The 16,376-nt window shown below is 36.4% G+C and overlaps 1 protein-coding gene, 1 non-coding gene and 1 pseudogene across 4 annotated transcripts in view; 1 reads left to right on the top strand and 2 right to left on the bottom strand.

The window, feature by feature from the left end:
* Window positions 1-16,376, bottom strand: part of NIPAL2 (NIPA like domain containing 2) — a 114,590-nt gene that overhangs the window by 54,879 nt on the left and 43,335 nt on the right. For all 3 annotated transcript variants that reach the window (XM_012762003.3, XM_012762001.2, XM_076005134.1), the window contains exon 2: window positions 2,258-2,326. In XM_012762003.3, coding sequence (XP_012617457.2) covers window positions 2,258-2,326 — 69 coding nt within the window. The remainder of the gene's footprint in view (window positions 1-2,257; window positions 2,327-16,376) is intronic.
* LOC142872061 (U7 small nuclear RNA) lies at window positions 1,015-1,076 on the bottom strand. Its single transcript, XR_012920304.1, has one exon. It is a non-coding gene; the product is annotated as a U7 small nuclear RNA (small nuclear RNA).
* LOC105869883 (malignant T-cell-amplified sequence 1-like) lies at window positions 8,457-8,989 on the top strand (annotated as a pseudogene).

Below are 16,376 nucleotides of genomic sequence, written 5' to 3'. Positions count from 1 at the left end.
CAATTCCAGATTACTTAACTTTCTTTTAAAAAAATGATGAAAATACTAGAGGAAAACATGAAACATTAAAAACAAAATCTTGGCATAAGGAATACCTTTCTAAGTATAGTACAAAGTCATAAGCCAGAAAAGCCGAAACTGACAGATCTTACCATATTTAAAAAACTGTACAGAGAAAATACTACGAAAAAATTAAAACATAAACAATAGAGCAGAGTGGGAGAAAATATTTGCAATATATATAATGACAAAGGGTTATGGCTAATATAAAGAGAATTTTCTACAAGTAAATAAGAAAACAGTCAGACTTCAAGAGATATTATATAAAGGATATTAAATAGTAACTATTACAAGTAAAATTATAAGTAAGAAAAAATTCTCAACCTAATGAATAACCAAAGAAATGCAAAAGATTTAAATAATGAAATACTATTTTCATCTATCTGATGTCTTTCCCTCTTCTCACCAAATAATTGATAATATATGGCACTGAGGATATGGGACAATGGTCACTGTCAAACACTGCTAGTGTATCACATGGCACTATCCATGTAGACATCAATTTGGATGAACTTAGCAATATTAAAAAGGAATACACCTTTTGATCTACAGCATGCTCACACAAGCATGCAAAGTATATATACTTTTATATAAATATATATAGATATTAATTTCATTATTTGTAATAGCAGAAAACAAGCTCTATCTCCTGCATTAAGACATAGTTATATTCCAGCACTCTTCATGGTCCAAAAAAACAAAAAAGGGGATAATTACATACATTTTGGAACATCCCCTCAATATATGTGTGCTGCTAATACACAGAAATCAATTTGGGGAAAAAATGCATAATTAACGGTGGTTACTTCTGAGAAACGAGGGGAATTTTACTTTTTTCTTTTGTAGTCTTTGAATTCCTTTTGGAAAGACAATGATTTAGTTTTGTCCTATTTTCAGTAATAAATACATTTCTTTTTTAAAACATTTATTTTTTAATTTAATTTTATTTTTTTATGCGGTCTTCCAGTAAGGACTGGAAAAACTGCTAGACAAATTCCAAAAGAGCTATAACACTATTTCTTAGAAATTATTGAAAATTATACTAGGTAATTTTCTACCAAGGATTGGTATAAAATAATACAGTAGTCACCCCTTATCTGTGGTTTCACTTTCTGTGGTTTCAGTTACTCAAAATTCCAGAGATAAATAATTTGTAAGTTTTAAATTTCATGCCGTTCTGAGCAGTGTGAGACATCTCATGCCATCCTGCTCCGTCCTGCCTGGGATATGAATTCCCCCTTCGTCCCACATATCCACACTGTGGCCAGGAGCCCCTTAGTCACTTAGTAGCTGTCTCAGTTATCGTATTGGCTGTCTTGGTATAATGGTGCTTGTATTCCAATAACCCTTATTTTACTCAATTGTTCTATTTTATTATTAGTTACTGTTGTTAATCTCTTACTGTGCCTAATTTATAAATTAAACTTCATCATAGGTTTAATGTATGTATACGAAAACACATAGTATATACTGTATAGGATTTGGTACTATTGTGAGTTTCAGGCATCCACTGGGGATCTTGGGACATGCCCCGAGGATAAAAGGGGACTACCACGTAACATTCTGGGAGATACTGTGATATTCAGGTTTATTTTGATTGATTGAATAGTTTTAGAAACTACATTGGTGATTCTGTTTCAAACTGCTTCATTAGGTGATTTAAAATTTTTGATTTAATTCATTATTTTGTTTAATATTGCATTCAGTTTTTAATGTGGCAAATCAGCAATTCATTCAGGTTTCTAACCCATGGTTCAGTTAAAGTTCCTACTTTATATTCTACATTCTTTCTTTAAGACCTTTAGAATACACTGACATATCTAGCAGTATTTTAAAGAAAGGAAAGAACTCAACTCTTTTGAACTGCTTCTAAAAACTATTTGTATCCCTTCTGGGGGTGAAGGCTATGAAAGAAATCAAAATGCTATAAATCAAACGGGGTGATTTATCCATTAGATACACTAGGCACCTTGCCTATGGGCTCAAAAAAAATTTAATTTCTTTTAAAATCAGAAGAAAAAGAAAAAAAAAATGAATGCAATCCAGCCTGGATTATATTTGTTTTTATACAAATGAGTTTGTAAAGTATAATGTTTATGGAGGAAGGAGACACAAAGGCAAAAATGGCCAAGGCCCATAAAGTCATCATTTGTCCCTGGACCAAACTATAGAGTTAGAAAAGTAAGCTTTTCCTTACCTGAATATTTAGGGAAATGCTGATTATCAAGTTTCCTAAAATGGCCAGCAAAACTCCCAAAAGGTGAATCTGTAAAAGAAAATGTTTCCTTTAAATGATACTTTAAATATTAATAGTACTTGTACTGAAAAAAAAAAGGCAAATTAGGTTGATATATTCATTCATTCATTTGTGCATTCATTCAGTTTTACTTAGCACCCATTTGCCAGGGTAGGTTTGAGAGATGAATATGCTCCCATTATGATTAGTTTTTCCCTTTGTCAAATATTATTCTTTAGAAATCACGTGGTCCTTTCCTAATTTCTCTAGATATTTGTCTGCCTCATTCACTAAAATAAAGAAAATAGTTATCAGGTTCTGACTTTTCCCCACAAAGATGCTGCTTCTTATTCATCCTTTCTGTCCATTTTCTTTTCTCTTAATATCTTCTGGAGGAGAGTGGTATGAGAGAAAGATCATTGGAGGTAAAGGATAGGTCTGAGACAGAGAGCTGCTATTTTCTAAGTTGGTGATCTTAAGCAAATCATTTCACTTCCCTGGCCTCAGTAGAAAGGGTATGTTGGATAAGATGTTTCCAGAAATCCCTTTACCTCTAAAGTCCTGTGATCTCCCTGGAAATAGACTAAATTTTCCTACTGCTCCCCTGGCTAGGCACCTACACTGTCTCCCTATAGTCAACCATATCGAACACGAGACTATTATGCCAGCTCCCCACAATTCGTCCTCACCCAGCCATCTAACCATCCATGGCACATTTAGTGTGCTCCCTCCGTCTCAGGTAACCAGCACACATCGTCCTCCCATGAGATGCGACACTTGCTCATGCCACTCGGTTCTTTCCTCAGCCTGTCCAATCAGCCCTCGCCCTCCTGGCCTGCAGAGGCCCAGCTCCTGGAGACCTTCTCGGACCACCTCAGCCCATATTTACTTTCTCAGACTCTAAATGGTAAACCTCCCATATTGCTTGTGATATTGCCCTGTGTGTGGTTAGGCTCTACAAATAGAAGGCAAATTCTCTGAGGGAAGAGGACTAAGCCTTCTGCTTCTTCTTGTTTGGTCTTCTACATCATCTACTATATAAAATTAGGGATTTAATAAACACCTGCTTGAAAAAGTATATAATGGTCTAAAATAAGAACTACAGAGGTTAAAAAATATGTTCTTACATGTTGCCTAAGATGTTTCTCATAGATAGCTCATGTATTATTTGATGATTTCAAAACATGCATTTACTGCTCCCATCTCGGTCCAAAGGTATAATATTTTCTAGTAGTATAAATTAGCTACTAATTATTAGCTATACTATTTATTATTTATATAAATATACTAAATATATATACTATATATATTTATATACTATAAATAGCTATACTATCTATTATATTATTAGCTATTACTATTTATATTAGCTATAAATTAGCTGATATAAAGGGTCTTCCTCCTCTACTCTACAGTACATAACTTTTAGTTAGCTTCAAATTCCAAGGAGTTATTTGAATTTCAAATGGATATTGCAACCACAAAGAACCTTTTCCAGAATGCAAAATGTCTTTGAAGTTTTAGAGCTTTATTATATGTGCTGAAGTGAAATTCAGGATTTTTAAAAATGAAGCAGAAAAGTTGAAAACTTATTTTATAGTTGATATATAATATGCACAGTCTTTAATCAGTTAAGAATTTTCTTTTCCTAATAAAGGCACTTGGCAATAATTTTGATCAGTATTCCTCATGAGGAAACAATTGTATCACAATACAATATGCTATTTCCATCCTTTCTATTTACAATTTGATGCACTTGGCTGTAATCAGGAAAATAAAGATTCAGAAGAAATTTGGCATTGAGTGGATATTTATGAAAATCTCCCATAATTATAAAAGTAAGTTGTTGAATAGAAACAACTTACTTTAACATTCTTTAAGTCATTCACTGAGCATTTTAAATGGCATCAAGCTGGATATTTAAAAATTGGTGGCAGGATTTGGCAATGATTTCTTGGATATGATACCAAAGCACAGGCAACAAAAGAAAAAATAGATAAATTGTACTTTATTGAGATTAAAAACTCTCATGCATCAAAGCACACTATCAAAAGACCAAAAATGCAACCCACAGAATGGTAAAAAATATTTGCAAATCATATGTCTGATTAGGCATTGATATCCAGAATACTTAAAGAATGCCTATAACTCAACATGAAAAATAAGCCACCTGATTAAAAATTGGACAAAGGACTTGAATAGACATTTCTCTAAAGACAATATACAAATGGCCAATAAACACATGAAAAGATACACAATATCACTACTCATAATACTGTGAGTGATACTGTGATATTGTGATACTCACAATATCACAATATCACTACTCAAATCAAAACCACCATGAGTTGCCACTTCACCTTCATTAGGATGGCTGTAATTTTAACAACAACAACAATAACAACAAAACACAAAATAACAAGTATTGGTGAGAACATAGATAAATGGGAACACTGGTGCATAGCTGGTGGGAATGTAAAATGGTGCAGCCAGTGGAAAGTGGTATGGAGGTTCCTCAAAAAATTAAACTCAGAATTACCATATGATCAATTACCATACGATCTAGCAATTCCACCTATGCTTATTTATCTAAAAGAACTGAAAGCAAAGACATGAATTTGTATACTCATGTTCATAGCACTATTATTCATACGAGGCAAAAGATGAAAGCAACCCAAGTATCCATCAAGAGATGAATAAACCAAATGTGGTACATGCATACAATGGAATATTATTCAGCCTTAAAAGGAAGGAAATTTTGATATATAACATGGATGAACCTTGAGGCTATTATGCTAAATGGGTTTTGTGCCACAGAAGTGTACACTTAAACGTGGTTAAAATGGTAAAATTTTATATTATGTGTATTCTATCACAATGGAAAAAAATTAATGGTGGAGGAAGTCAGAGTGTGCTTTGACTGGAAGAAGTAAGGAAAAGCTCACTTGCTACACAATAGCTCCTTGGCCCAGGGTTAAAAGTCAGCATTATGCTGTCATTCCTTTAATTTAAATATTTTCCTATCACAGTATTTTTTTTCCTAAAGCATATATTCCTGGAAAGGTATAAACTATTAAATTATTAATATCTTAATATAAATGTGCCAGAGAAATTAATCAAAAGCTAAGTATGGTAGATTGCAAAAATGAACACAATTCTTCACTCCTCCCTACATCCATACCCTTGGCCCAGGTAGCCTTCCTTGTACATCCTCCCATTATAAGGTACAACCTATGTCCCTACCCCTTGAATTCAGGCTGGTCAGTGACTACAAACGCAGTGAAGGTGTGTGAGTTCCAGGACGAGGCCTCAAAAGGCACCACCTGCTTATTCTTTTAGAAAGTTCTTGAGAACAAGCCCAGGCTAGTCTGTTAGATGATGACAGATGGGGACCCAAGAAACCCTGCTGGCCTAGTGTCTATGGCCTAACCAACAGTCATTCAATGGCCAACCCGAGAGGGAGGCCATCCCTAGACCTGCCAGCTCCCGGGTGACATACCAGCTGACTGCAGAGGTGTGAGTGAGCCTAGCTGAACTCAGCCAGTCCTGACCACATATAAAATATTCTTATAAATACTAACTTAAAACTACTAAATTAAACATTTTTTAAATATGTTGTAGAATTAGCATTTTATTTCTGCAGCATTTTATTTCTTTTTCTTAGGAAATAACTTACAGATTTAGGTAGAACTAGAGGGGATATTCTATATTCCCTAATCAGCAATACCAATCATGCTATCTTATTAGCTTTTTGTTTATTTATTTATTTGTATATTTTTAGAGACAGGGTCTCGCTGTGTTGCCCAGGCTGGAGTGCAGTGGTGCAATTACAGTTCACTGCAGCCTTGAACTTCTGAGCTCAAGTGATCCTCCTGCCTCAACTTCCTGAGCAGCTAGGACTTTAGGGGCATACCACCACACTTAGCTAATTTTTAAAACTTTTTGTGTAGAGATGGGGTCTTGCTATATTGCTCAGGCTGGCCTCAAACTCTTGGCCTCGAGAGATCCTCCTGCCTTAGCTTCCCAAAGCACTGGGATTACAAGTGTGAACCATCATGCCTGGCCGATTTTAACTTTTTAAACCATCACTATAGGGTTAAAAGAGCTCACATTATAATACTTCCTTTCCTACTATTTTCCTCATAACTTTATGGATTATGATAACAGCTATTCATATTTCAAAATGGCCTGGATATAAAATTTACTTTATTGTTCCTGAAGTTAGAATTAACTATAAAGTTTGTTACCTCCTCATTCCCTGGAATATACATGAGGCAAAAATTTAGAGATTTAAAATTAGCCATACACGCATTCTTCCCAACTGAATAATAGTTGTCAAAATCATGTGGGAGTTCAATTTTACATCCCAAGAAACTACAAAAGGGAGACTGTCCTTTTTTCAGTCTAAGTCTAGTTCTGAATATGATAATTAACAAAAGTAGGAACAACCATAAACTACATCTGAGTGAATCAGATGTATTTAAATTACTAAGCAGAAACTAGCAGGCAATGAGATATTTGAATATGCATGATTTCTTTTCACAAAGAATGTGAAAACAGGTATCACCTTAGTTGAGTCCTTCCTAGCTTTTCTCACCTATCAAGGGATACCCTATACATGTTTCTCCCTGCACACTTAAGATGGACTCCTTTTGTATTATATGTGTGTCTTTATTAACACAATAAAAAATAAGTTCTGCTGGTAAGTCCATAAACGACCATGAGTTCACAGTAGGGAGGAGCAAAATTATATAGGCACACCTCAGGGATATTGTTTGGTACCAAATCACCACAATAAAGTGAATATTGCAATAAAGCGAGTCTCCCCAATTTTTTGGTTTCCCGGTGAATATAAAAGTTATGTTTACACTACACTGTCATCTATTAAGTGTGCAACAGTATTATGCCAAAAAACAATTGAACACCTTGTAATTTAAACACACATTATTGCTAAAAAATGCTAAAGATCATTTGAGCCTGCAGCGAGTCATAATCTTGTTGCTAGTGGGAGGGTCTTGCCTCAATGCTGACGGTGTAGACTGATCAGGGTGGTGGTTGCTGGAGGTTGAGGTGGCTTTGGCAATTTCTTAAGATGACAATGAACCTTGCTACATCAATTGCCTCTTCTCTTCACAAAAGATTTCTTTGTGGCATGCGATGCTATTTGATAGCATTTTTACACACAGTAGAACTTTTTCCAAAATTGGAGTCAGCACTCTCAAACCCTGCCACTGCTTTGTCAGCTAAGTTTATGGAATATTCTAAATCCTTTGTGGTCATTTCAATAAATGTTCACAGCATCTTCACCAGGAGTAGATGCCATCTCAAGAAGCCACTTACTTTACTCATCCATAAAAAGCAATCTCTCACCCACTTAAGTTTGATCATGAGATTACAGCAACTGAGTCACATCTTCAGGCTGCACTTCTAATTCTAGTTCTCCTGCTATTTCCACCACATCTGCAGTTACTTCCTTCACTGAAGTCTTGTTCCCTTCAAAGTCATCCATGAAGGTTGGAATCAACTTCTTCCAAACTCCTGTAACTGTGGATGTTTTGACCTCCTCACCTGAATCACAAATGTGCTCTTAATGGCATTTAGAATGGTGAATCCTTTCCAGAAGGTTTTCAATTTACTTTGCCCAAATCCATCAGAAGAATGGCAGCTATAGCCGTACAAAATGTATTTCTTAAATAATAAGAATTGAAAGGAGCAGAAAGAAAGGCGGGGAGAGAAGAGGGTTGGAAGATGGGGAGGCTAGCCTCATTGTAGCCTTCCAAGAGAGGAAGTCTGGGCTCCCCAACTCCGCCATTACTGGCATGGATGAGGATCTTCACAGGAAGCCAAATTATACTCAGAAGATTGTTTGTACCATGGAATCAAGACAAGTCCCGCCCTTTCAGCTACCTCCAATGGGAGAGGAATCAGTTGCCCAAAGGAGATGGCAAAAGCGCCAACGTGGAGCTCAGAGGAGCGGAAGCAGCTACATTTCACTGAGAGCCATAAAGTGTGGCTGGCTTTCTCACCTTCTGGATAACGACAACAGCTCCGACTGTCAGTGCCAGCCTTCCTCCTGTAAGGGGATCTGCCGGATCCTTGTGAATTCAATTTCTTTCCCATTCCGGGCCCTTCCCTATCGTCGCCCCCTTCACCTTGGATCATGTTCAAGAAATTTGATGAAAAACAAAATGTGTCCAATGGCATCCAGTTGAAAACCTCAGTTATTAAGGATATTAAGAACCAATTAATAGAGCAATTGCTGAGTATTGAACCATGGCTTAATCAAATCATACCTAAGAAAGATCATGTCAAAATAGTCCAATGCCATGAACATATAGAAATCCTTACAATAAATGGAGAATGACTATTTTTTTAGACAAAGAGAGGGGCCTTTTTACCCAACCCTAAAGTTACTTCACAAATATCTTTTTATCCTGCCACACCAGCAGGTTGATAAAGGAGCCATCAAATTTGTACTCAGTGGAGCAAATATCACGTGTCCAGGCTTAACCTGCTTTACCCTGCTGCAGTAGATACCATTGTTGCTATCATGGCCAAAGGAAAATAGCATGTTCTATGTGTGGAGTCATGAAGATGTCTGCAAAAGATATTGAGAAAGTCCACAAAGGAATTGGCATTGAAAACATCCATTATTTAAATGACGGGCTGTGGCATATGAAGACATATAAATGAGTCTCAGCAGGAATGCGCTTGGGCTAAATATGTATATTGTACTGTATCTGTGTTTGTGTCTATGTGTGACAGCATGAAGACAATGCTTCTGTGGTTATGCTGAATAAATTCAACATTAAAAAGAAAGGATTAGGCCGGGCGCGGTGGCTCACGCCTGTAATCCTAGCTCTTGGGAGGCTGAGGCGGGCGGATTGCTCAAGGTCAGGAGTTCAAAACCAGCCTGAGCAAGAGCAAGACCCCGTCTCTACTATAAATAGAAAGAAATTAATTGGCCAACTGATATATATATAAAATTAGCCGGGCATGGTGGCGCATGCCTGTAGTCCCAGCTACTCGGGAGGCTGAGGCAGGAGGATTGCTTGAGCCCAGGAGTTTGAGGTTGCTGTGAGCTAGGCTGACGCCACGGCACTCACTCTAGCTTGGACAACAAAGCGAGACTCTGTCTCAAAAAAAAAAAAAAAAAAAAAAAAAGGATTGAAAGTCCAAATTATACATTGATCCATGAGCTGCAGAATGGATGTTGTATTTGCAGACATGAAAACAACATTCATCTCCTTGTACATCTCCATCAGAGCTCTTGGGTAATCAGGTACATTGTTAATGAGCAGTAATATTTTGAAAGTAATCTTTTTTTTCTGAGCAGTCATCTCAACAGTGGGCTTAAACTATTCAGTGAGCCATGCTATAAACAGATGTGCTGTCATCCAGGATTTGTTTTTCTTATTTCTAGAGCACAGAGTAAATTTAGCATAATTCTTAAGAGTCCTAGGATTTTCAGAATGGTAAATGAGCATTGCCTTCCACTTAAAGTCACCACCTGTATTAGCCCCTAACAAGAGAGTCAGTCTGTCCTTTGAGGCTCTGAAGGCAGACATTGACTTCTCCTTTCTGATTAAGAAAGTCTTAGACGGCATCTTCTTCCAACGGAAGACTGTTTCATCTACATTAAAAATCTGTTGTTTAGTGTAGTCACCTTCCTCAATTATTTTATCTTGATCCTTGATCTTCTGGATAACCTGCTACAGCTTCTACTTTAGCACTTGCTGCTTCACCTTGCACTTTTATGTCATGGAGATGGCTTCTCTCCTTACACCTCATGAACAAATTTCTGCTAGCTTCAAACTCTTCTTCTGCAGCGTCCTCACCTCTCTTCACCTTCACAGAATTGAAGAGAATTAGGGCCTTGTTCTGGCTTAAGGGAAGGTTGTGGCTTGTTTGATTTTCTATCCAGACCACTAAGACTTTCTCCATATGAGCAATAAGGCTCTTTCACTTTTGTATCATTTGTGTGCTCACTGGAGTAGCACTTTTAATGTCCTTCAAGAACTTTTCCTTTGCATTCACAACTTGGCTGACTCTTTGGCACATGAGGCCTTGCTTTTGACCTATCCTGACTTTCGATATGCCTTCCTCACTAACCTTTATCATCTCTAGCTTTTGATTTAAGGTGAGAGTTATGCAACTTTTCCTTTCATTTGGACACTTAGAGGCCATTGTAGGGTTATTACTTGGCGTAATTTCAATATTCTTGTGTTTCAGGGAATAGGGAGGCCCGAGGGGAGGGAGAGCTAAGGGGAATGGCCAATCAGTGGAGCAGTCAGAACACACACATTGATCGATTAAGTGTGTTGTCTTATATAAGTGAGGTTTGTGGCACTCCAAAACAATTACAATAGTAACAACAAAGATCACTGAAAACAGATCACCATAACAGATATAATAATAATGAAAAAGTTTGAAATACTATAAGAATTACCAAAATGTGACACACAGAGACACAAAGTGAGTACAGGCTGTTGGTGAAATGGTACCAATAGACCTGCTTGACACAGAGATGTCACAAAATTCCAATTTGTAAAAGATGCAATATATGCTAAGTGCAATAATGTAAACCCCAATAAAATGAGGTATGCCTGTATTTCAAGATATCTACAATAACTATAGTGTGAACTAAAATGATCTGTGGTTTCTATTGGTGACAAAGCTACAAGTACTGTTAATACTACTCTAGTTTCTTGTCCACATTCATAATCAAAAGAAATGGTAAATTTCAGCAGAGGTGAGTGCAAATAAAGATGTAGGGTTTTTTTTGTTGTTGTTGTTGTTAAAATTCACAATCCCCTGAATTCTATCCAGAAATAGCAAATTAAGAACCCTTGCATCTAAGATGTGATTTTCCCCTATGTTCTTTTTGGTATTTAGAGAGCAGTTTTTGCTTGAACTCCTCCAGTGATGGAGAAGTCACTACCTGATAAGTAGTGGATCTCTCATTATTTAGTTGTTGAAGAGCTCAGTTAGTTTGTTTTTCCAGGGAGCTGTCATCTGTCTACCATAGATTGCACTCATGAGCTCTTATTCTCCCCAGCATCAAAGGAATGAAATACTTAGGAATAAACTTAACAAAAGGGGTACAAAATTTATACTCTGAAAATTACAACATATATTGAAAAAATTATAGGAAATTATAAATAAATGGAAAGACATGCTATGCTCATGGATCAGAAGACTTAATATTCTTCAGATAGCAATACTCCCCAAATTGATCTACAAATACAATGTAATTCTTATTAGAATTCCAGCAGGCTTCTTTATAGAAATTGACAAGCTGATCCTAAAATTCATACAGAAACTCAAGGAATCTAGAATAGCCAAAACAATCTTGAAGAAGTTGGAGGACTCACACTTTCTGATTTCAAAACTTACTATACAGCAACAGTAATCAATACAGTGTGGTACTGGCATAAGGATAGGCATACAAATCAATGAAATAGAATTGACAAATAAACTGGAAATAAACTCATCTATGGCCAATTGGTTTTTGAGAAGAGTGCTAAGCTCATTCAATGGAGAAAGACTAATCTTTTCAACAAATGGTGCTGGCACAACTGATTAGTCACTTACAAAAGAATGAATTTGGACCCTGACCTTACACCATATACAAAAGTTAACTCAAAATTCATCAAAGACCTAAAGGTGAGAGCCAAACTATAAAACTCTTAGAAGAAAACACAGGGGTAACTCTTCATGACTTAGATTTGGCTGTGGGTTCTTAAAAAGATATGACACCAAAAGTATAAGCAACAGGAAAAAACAGATAAATTGGACTTCATCAAAATTTAAAACTTTTGTGCTAAAAAGACACTATGAAGAAAGTGAAAAGACAACCCATAGAATGGGATAAAATATTTGGGATATCATATATCAGTGGGGGCTTGTATCTGAATATATAAGGAACTCTTACAATTCACTAATACAAAGTCCAGTACTCCAACTAAAAATGGCCAAAGGATCTGAATAGACATTTCTCCAAAGAAGACAAATGGCCAATAAGCACATGAAAATATATCAGCATCACTAGTCATCAGGGAATTCAAGTCAAAACCACAATGATATATACCATTGCACACTGAGTAAAATGGCTATGATCAAAAAGTCAGATAAGGCCGGGCGCTGTGGCTCACGCCTGTAATCCTAGCTCTTGGGAGGCCGAGGCGGGCGGATTGCTCAAGGTCAGGAGTTCAAAACCAGCCTGAGCAAGAGCGAGACCCCGTCTCTACTATAAATAGAAAGAAATTAATTGGCCAACTGATATATATATAAAAAATTAGCCGGGCATGGTGGTGCATGCCTGTAGTCCCAGCTACTCGGGAGGCTGAGGCAGGAGGATCGCTTGAGCCCAGGAGTTTGAGGTTGCTGTGAGCTAGGCTGACGCCATGGCACTCACTCTAGCCTGGACAACAAAGTGAGACTCTGTCTCAAAAAAAAAAAAAAAAGTCAGATAATAACAAATGTTAGAAAGGATGTGGTGTAGATAGCTTTGGACTGCTTTGTCTATCAATTGCCAAGGAAGCTATAATAAAATTCTCCCACAAACATGGATTTGTACATTTATTCCCTTTAAACCTACTGAGTTTTGTGTTACATATTTTAAGGCTATAATGTTAAGTGTACACAAATTCAGGATTGTTTTATCTTCCCAGATAATTGTCTCTTTTATCGTTATGTATGGACTCTTTTAATCTCAATAATGTTTTTGCTTTGAAGTCTAGCTTATCTGATATTAATATAACTGCTTTCTTTTTTTATTTCCTCTTCCCCCATTACTTCACGTTGAACATTTCTGTGTCATTACATTTTAGCTGGATCTCTTAAACACAGGAAATAACTGGTTTTAAAAAAACTGAGACTTTCTGTCAAATGGGAAGTTTTGTTCATTTACATTTATTGTGACTATCAATATATTTTCATTATTTCTACTATCTTTTTGTGTGTGTTTGTAGTGATCTTGCTTTTTCTTTGCTTCCCAATTTCTCCTTTCCTACATCCTATTAGAATTGGCTACATTTTCTTTATTTTCTCCCTACCCCTCCTCCCCAGCTCTTCTGGTTAGGAAATTACACATTTTATTTCTATTCTCTTAGTAATTACTGTTACTTTATTTTAAGTTTTAATTTTGAAATAACTATAGATTCATAGTAGGTTGCAAAGAAATGTACAGGCAGGTCCCATGCACCTTTCCCCTAATCCTCCCTCAATGTTAACATCTTACACAACTATAGTAAAGTATCAAAAGCAGGAGACTGGCATTAGTAAATATTAATATCTTATTCAGAGTTCATCAGTTATACACATACTCATGTGTGGAACTATCACCACTATCAAGATGTCCATCTGTACCATCACCATAGACTCCCTTGTGTTACCCCTTTATTGACAGACCTATCTCCTGCCTCTCCCCTTCCCTAACCTCCAGCAACCACTAATCCATTCTCCATATCTATGTTATTTCACAAATGTTATATAAATAGAATCTAGAAGCATGTATACTTTGAAAATTGACTTTTTTCACTAAGCATAATTTCCTTAAGGTTTGTCCAAGTTCTTGGATTCCTTCTAATTGCTAAGTAGTATTCCATGGCATGGATGTACCACAGTTTATTTAATTATTCACTCATTCAATGACATTTGAGTAGTTTCCAGTTTGGAGCTGTTACAAATAAAGCTCCTATGAACATTCGTGTACAAATTCTACATGGAAATATGTCTTCATTCTCTGGGATGAATGCCCAAAAGTGTAATTGCTTGGTTGCGTGGTAAGTCCATTTTTAGTTTCGAAAGGAACTGCCAAACTATTTTCCAGAGTTGTTGGACAATTTTACATTCCCGCCAGCAGCATATGCGTGATCCAGTTTCTGCACAAATTTATCATGCGTTCTTGACATAAATTCTAAAGTTAATCAATATTCCCATCCTCTTGAGCATTATAAAAACTTCCATTTGCTTTAACTACAACCTTTCTTCTCTCCTATTTTACACATGGTTGGCTAACATATTAGTTCTACCTTGCATTTATATCTGCAAATTAGGCATTGTTATTATTTTTAAACAGAATTTATTTTTAGAGCAGTTTTAGGTTCACAGCAAAACTAAGAGGAGGCACAGAGATTTCCCATGTACTATCTGCCTCCACACATGCACGGCCTCTCCCATGACTGACACCGCCCCCCACCCAGAGTGGTAAATTTGTTACATTTCATGAGCCTTCATTGAAACATCATCATCACTCAAAATCCATAGTTTAAATTAGGGTTCACTCTAGGTTTTTTATATTCTATGGGTTCTGACAAACATATAATAACATGTTTCCACCATTTTAGGGTCACAGAGAATAGTTTCAGCACCCTAAGAATCCTGTGTGCTCTGCCTATTCCATCTTTCCTACCCACCAACCACTGGCAACCGCTGCTCTTTTTACTGTCTCCCTCGTTCTACCTTTTCTAGAATATCATATACTTGGAATCCTACAGCATGTAGCCTTTTCAGATTGGCTCCTTTCACTTGATAATATGTATATAAGCTTCTTCCATGTCTTTTCATGGTTTGATAGCTCCATTCTTTTTAGCATTGGATAATATCCCATTGTCTGAATGTACCACACTTCTGTTTATTCATTCACCTACTGAAGGATGTCTTGGTTGCTTCCAAGTTTTGGCAATTATGAATAAATCTGCTATAAAGCTATCTTCCAAAGTGGCTACACCATTTTGCATTCCCAGTGGCAATGATAAGAGTTCCTAGTCATTATTTTTATTGTTTTGCACAGCCAATACTCGCTTTATTTATCTATGTTTACCTATTTCTTTGCTCACCACTGTTTTTCTTTAAAATAGCTGCTTTGTTGATATATGATTCAATACCATAACGTTCAGCCTTTTAAAGCATATGGTTCGATGTTTTGGGGTATATTTACAGAGTTGTGAAGCTATCACCACTATCTAATTTCAGAATATTTTCATCACCTCAAAAAGAAACTCCATATCTATTAAGAGTAACTTCCCAATCCCTCCTCTCCCCAGTTCCTGGCAACCACCAATTCACTTTCTGTCTGTATGAATTTGCCTATTCTGGACATTTTATGAGACTAGACTCATACAGTATATGGCCTTTTATGTCTGGTTTCTTTCACTTAGCATAATGCTTTCAAGGCTCTTCATGTTGTAGCATGTATCAGTATGTTTCCTATCTATAGTGTGCAGCATTCCTTTTCATGGCTATGTAATACTCTACTGTGTGGACATGTCACATTGTCTTTATCCATTCATCATTGATGGACATGTGAGTTGTTTCCATGTTTTGGATGTTATGCTCTTGTATCTTATTTTTTTATTTCTTCTGGGTTCAGTGTCCTTCCTCCTGAAGAAAATATTAGTAGCTGTTTCAGTAAAATTCTTTGAATTTTAAATTCTCTATCACTCTGCAAATATCTTCATGTCATCTTTCCTCTTGAGCATAGAGGTGCAGGCTGGCAGTTACTTCATTCAGCACCTTGACAATATTATTCCATTGTCTTCTGGTCCTTATTGTTGCTGCTGAGAAGAGGGTTGTTAGTCTAACAGTTGCTCCTTTGTATGAAATCTGTCATTTTTCTCAGGATGCTTTTAAGATTTTCTTTGTCATTGGTTTTTTAGCGTTTCACTAAAATATCTCTATATGTGAATTACTTATTGCTTGGGACTCAGGTTTCCTCAATTGGAAGATTCATGTATTTCACAGATTTTATTAAGGTTTCAACCATTATCTCTTTAAATGTCATCTATTCTCCATTCTCTGTATTCTGTCCATGTGGAACTCCTCTCACTAGTACATTAGATCTTTTCATTCTAACCACCTTGTTTTCTAACATCGCTTTTATATTTTCCAACTCTTTATCTCTTTGTATTGAATTCTAGATAATTTCTTCATATCTACCTTCTATTACCTTTCCTGACCTCTCACTTCTGAACTGAGTCTTATAGAATTCTATCAGTACATACATCATACTGTAGTGTAATTAATTTTTACAAGTCCATTTCCCTTCTAGACTATAAGCTCCTTGAGGGCAGAGCTA

The sequence above is a fragment of the Microcebus murinus genome, chromosome 7, assembly GCF_040939455.1.
Source record: "Microcebus murinus isolate Inina chromosome 7, M.murinus_Inina_mat1.0, whole genome shotgun sequence".
Classification (NCBI taxonomy): domain Eukaryota; kingdom Metazoa; phylum Chordata; class Mammalia; order Primates; family Cheirogaleidae; genus Microcebus; species Microcebus murinus.
The sequence above is the reverse complement of the archived record's forward strand: the minus strand, read 5'-3'. Positions and strand labels throughout refer to the sequence as shown.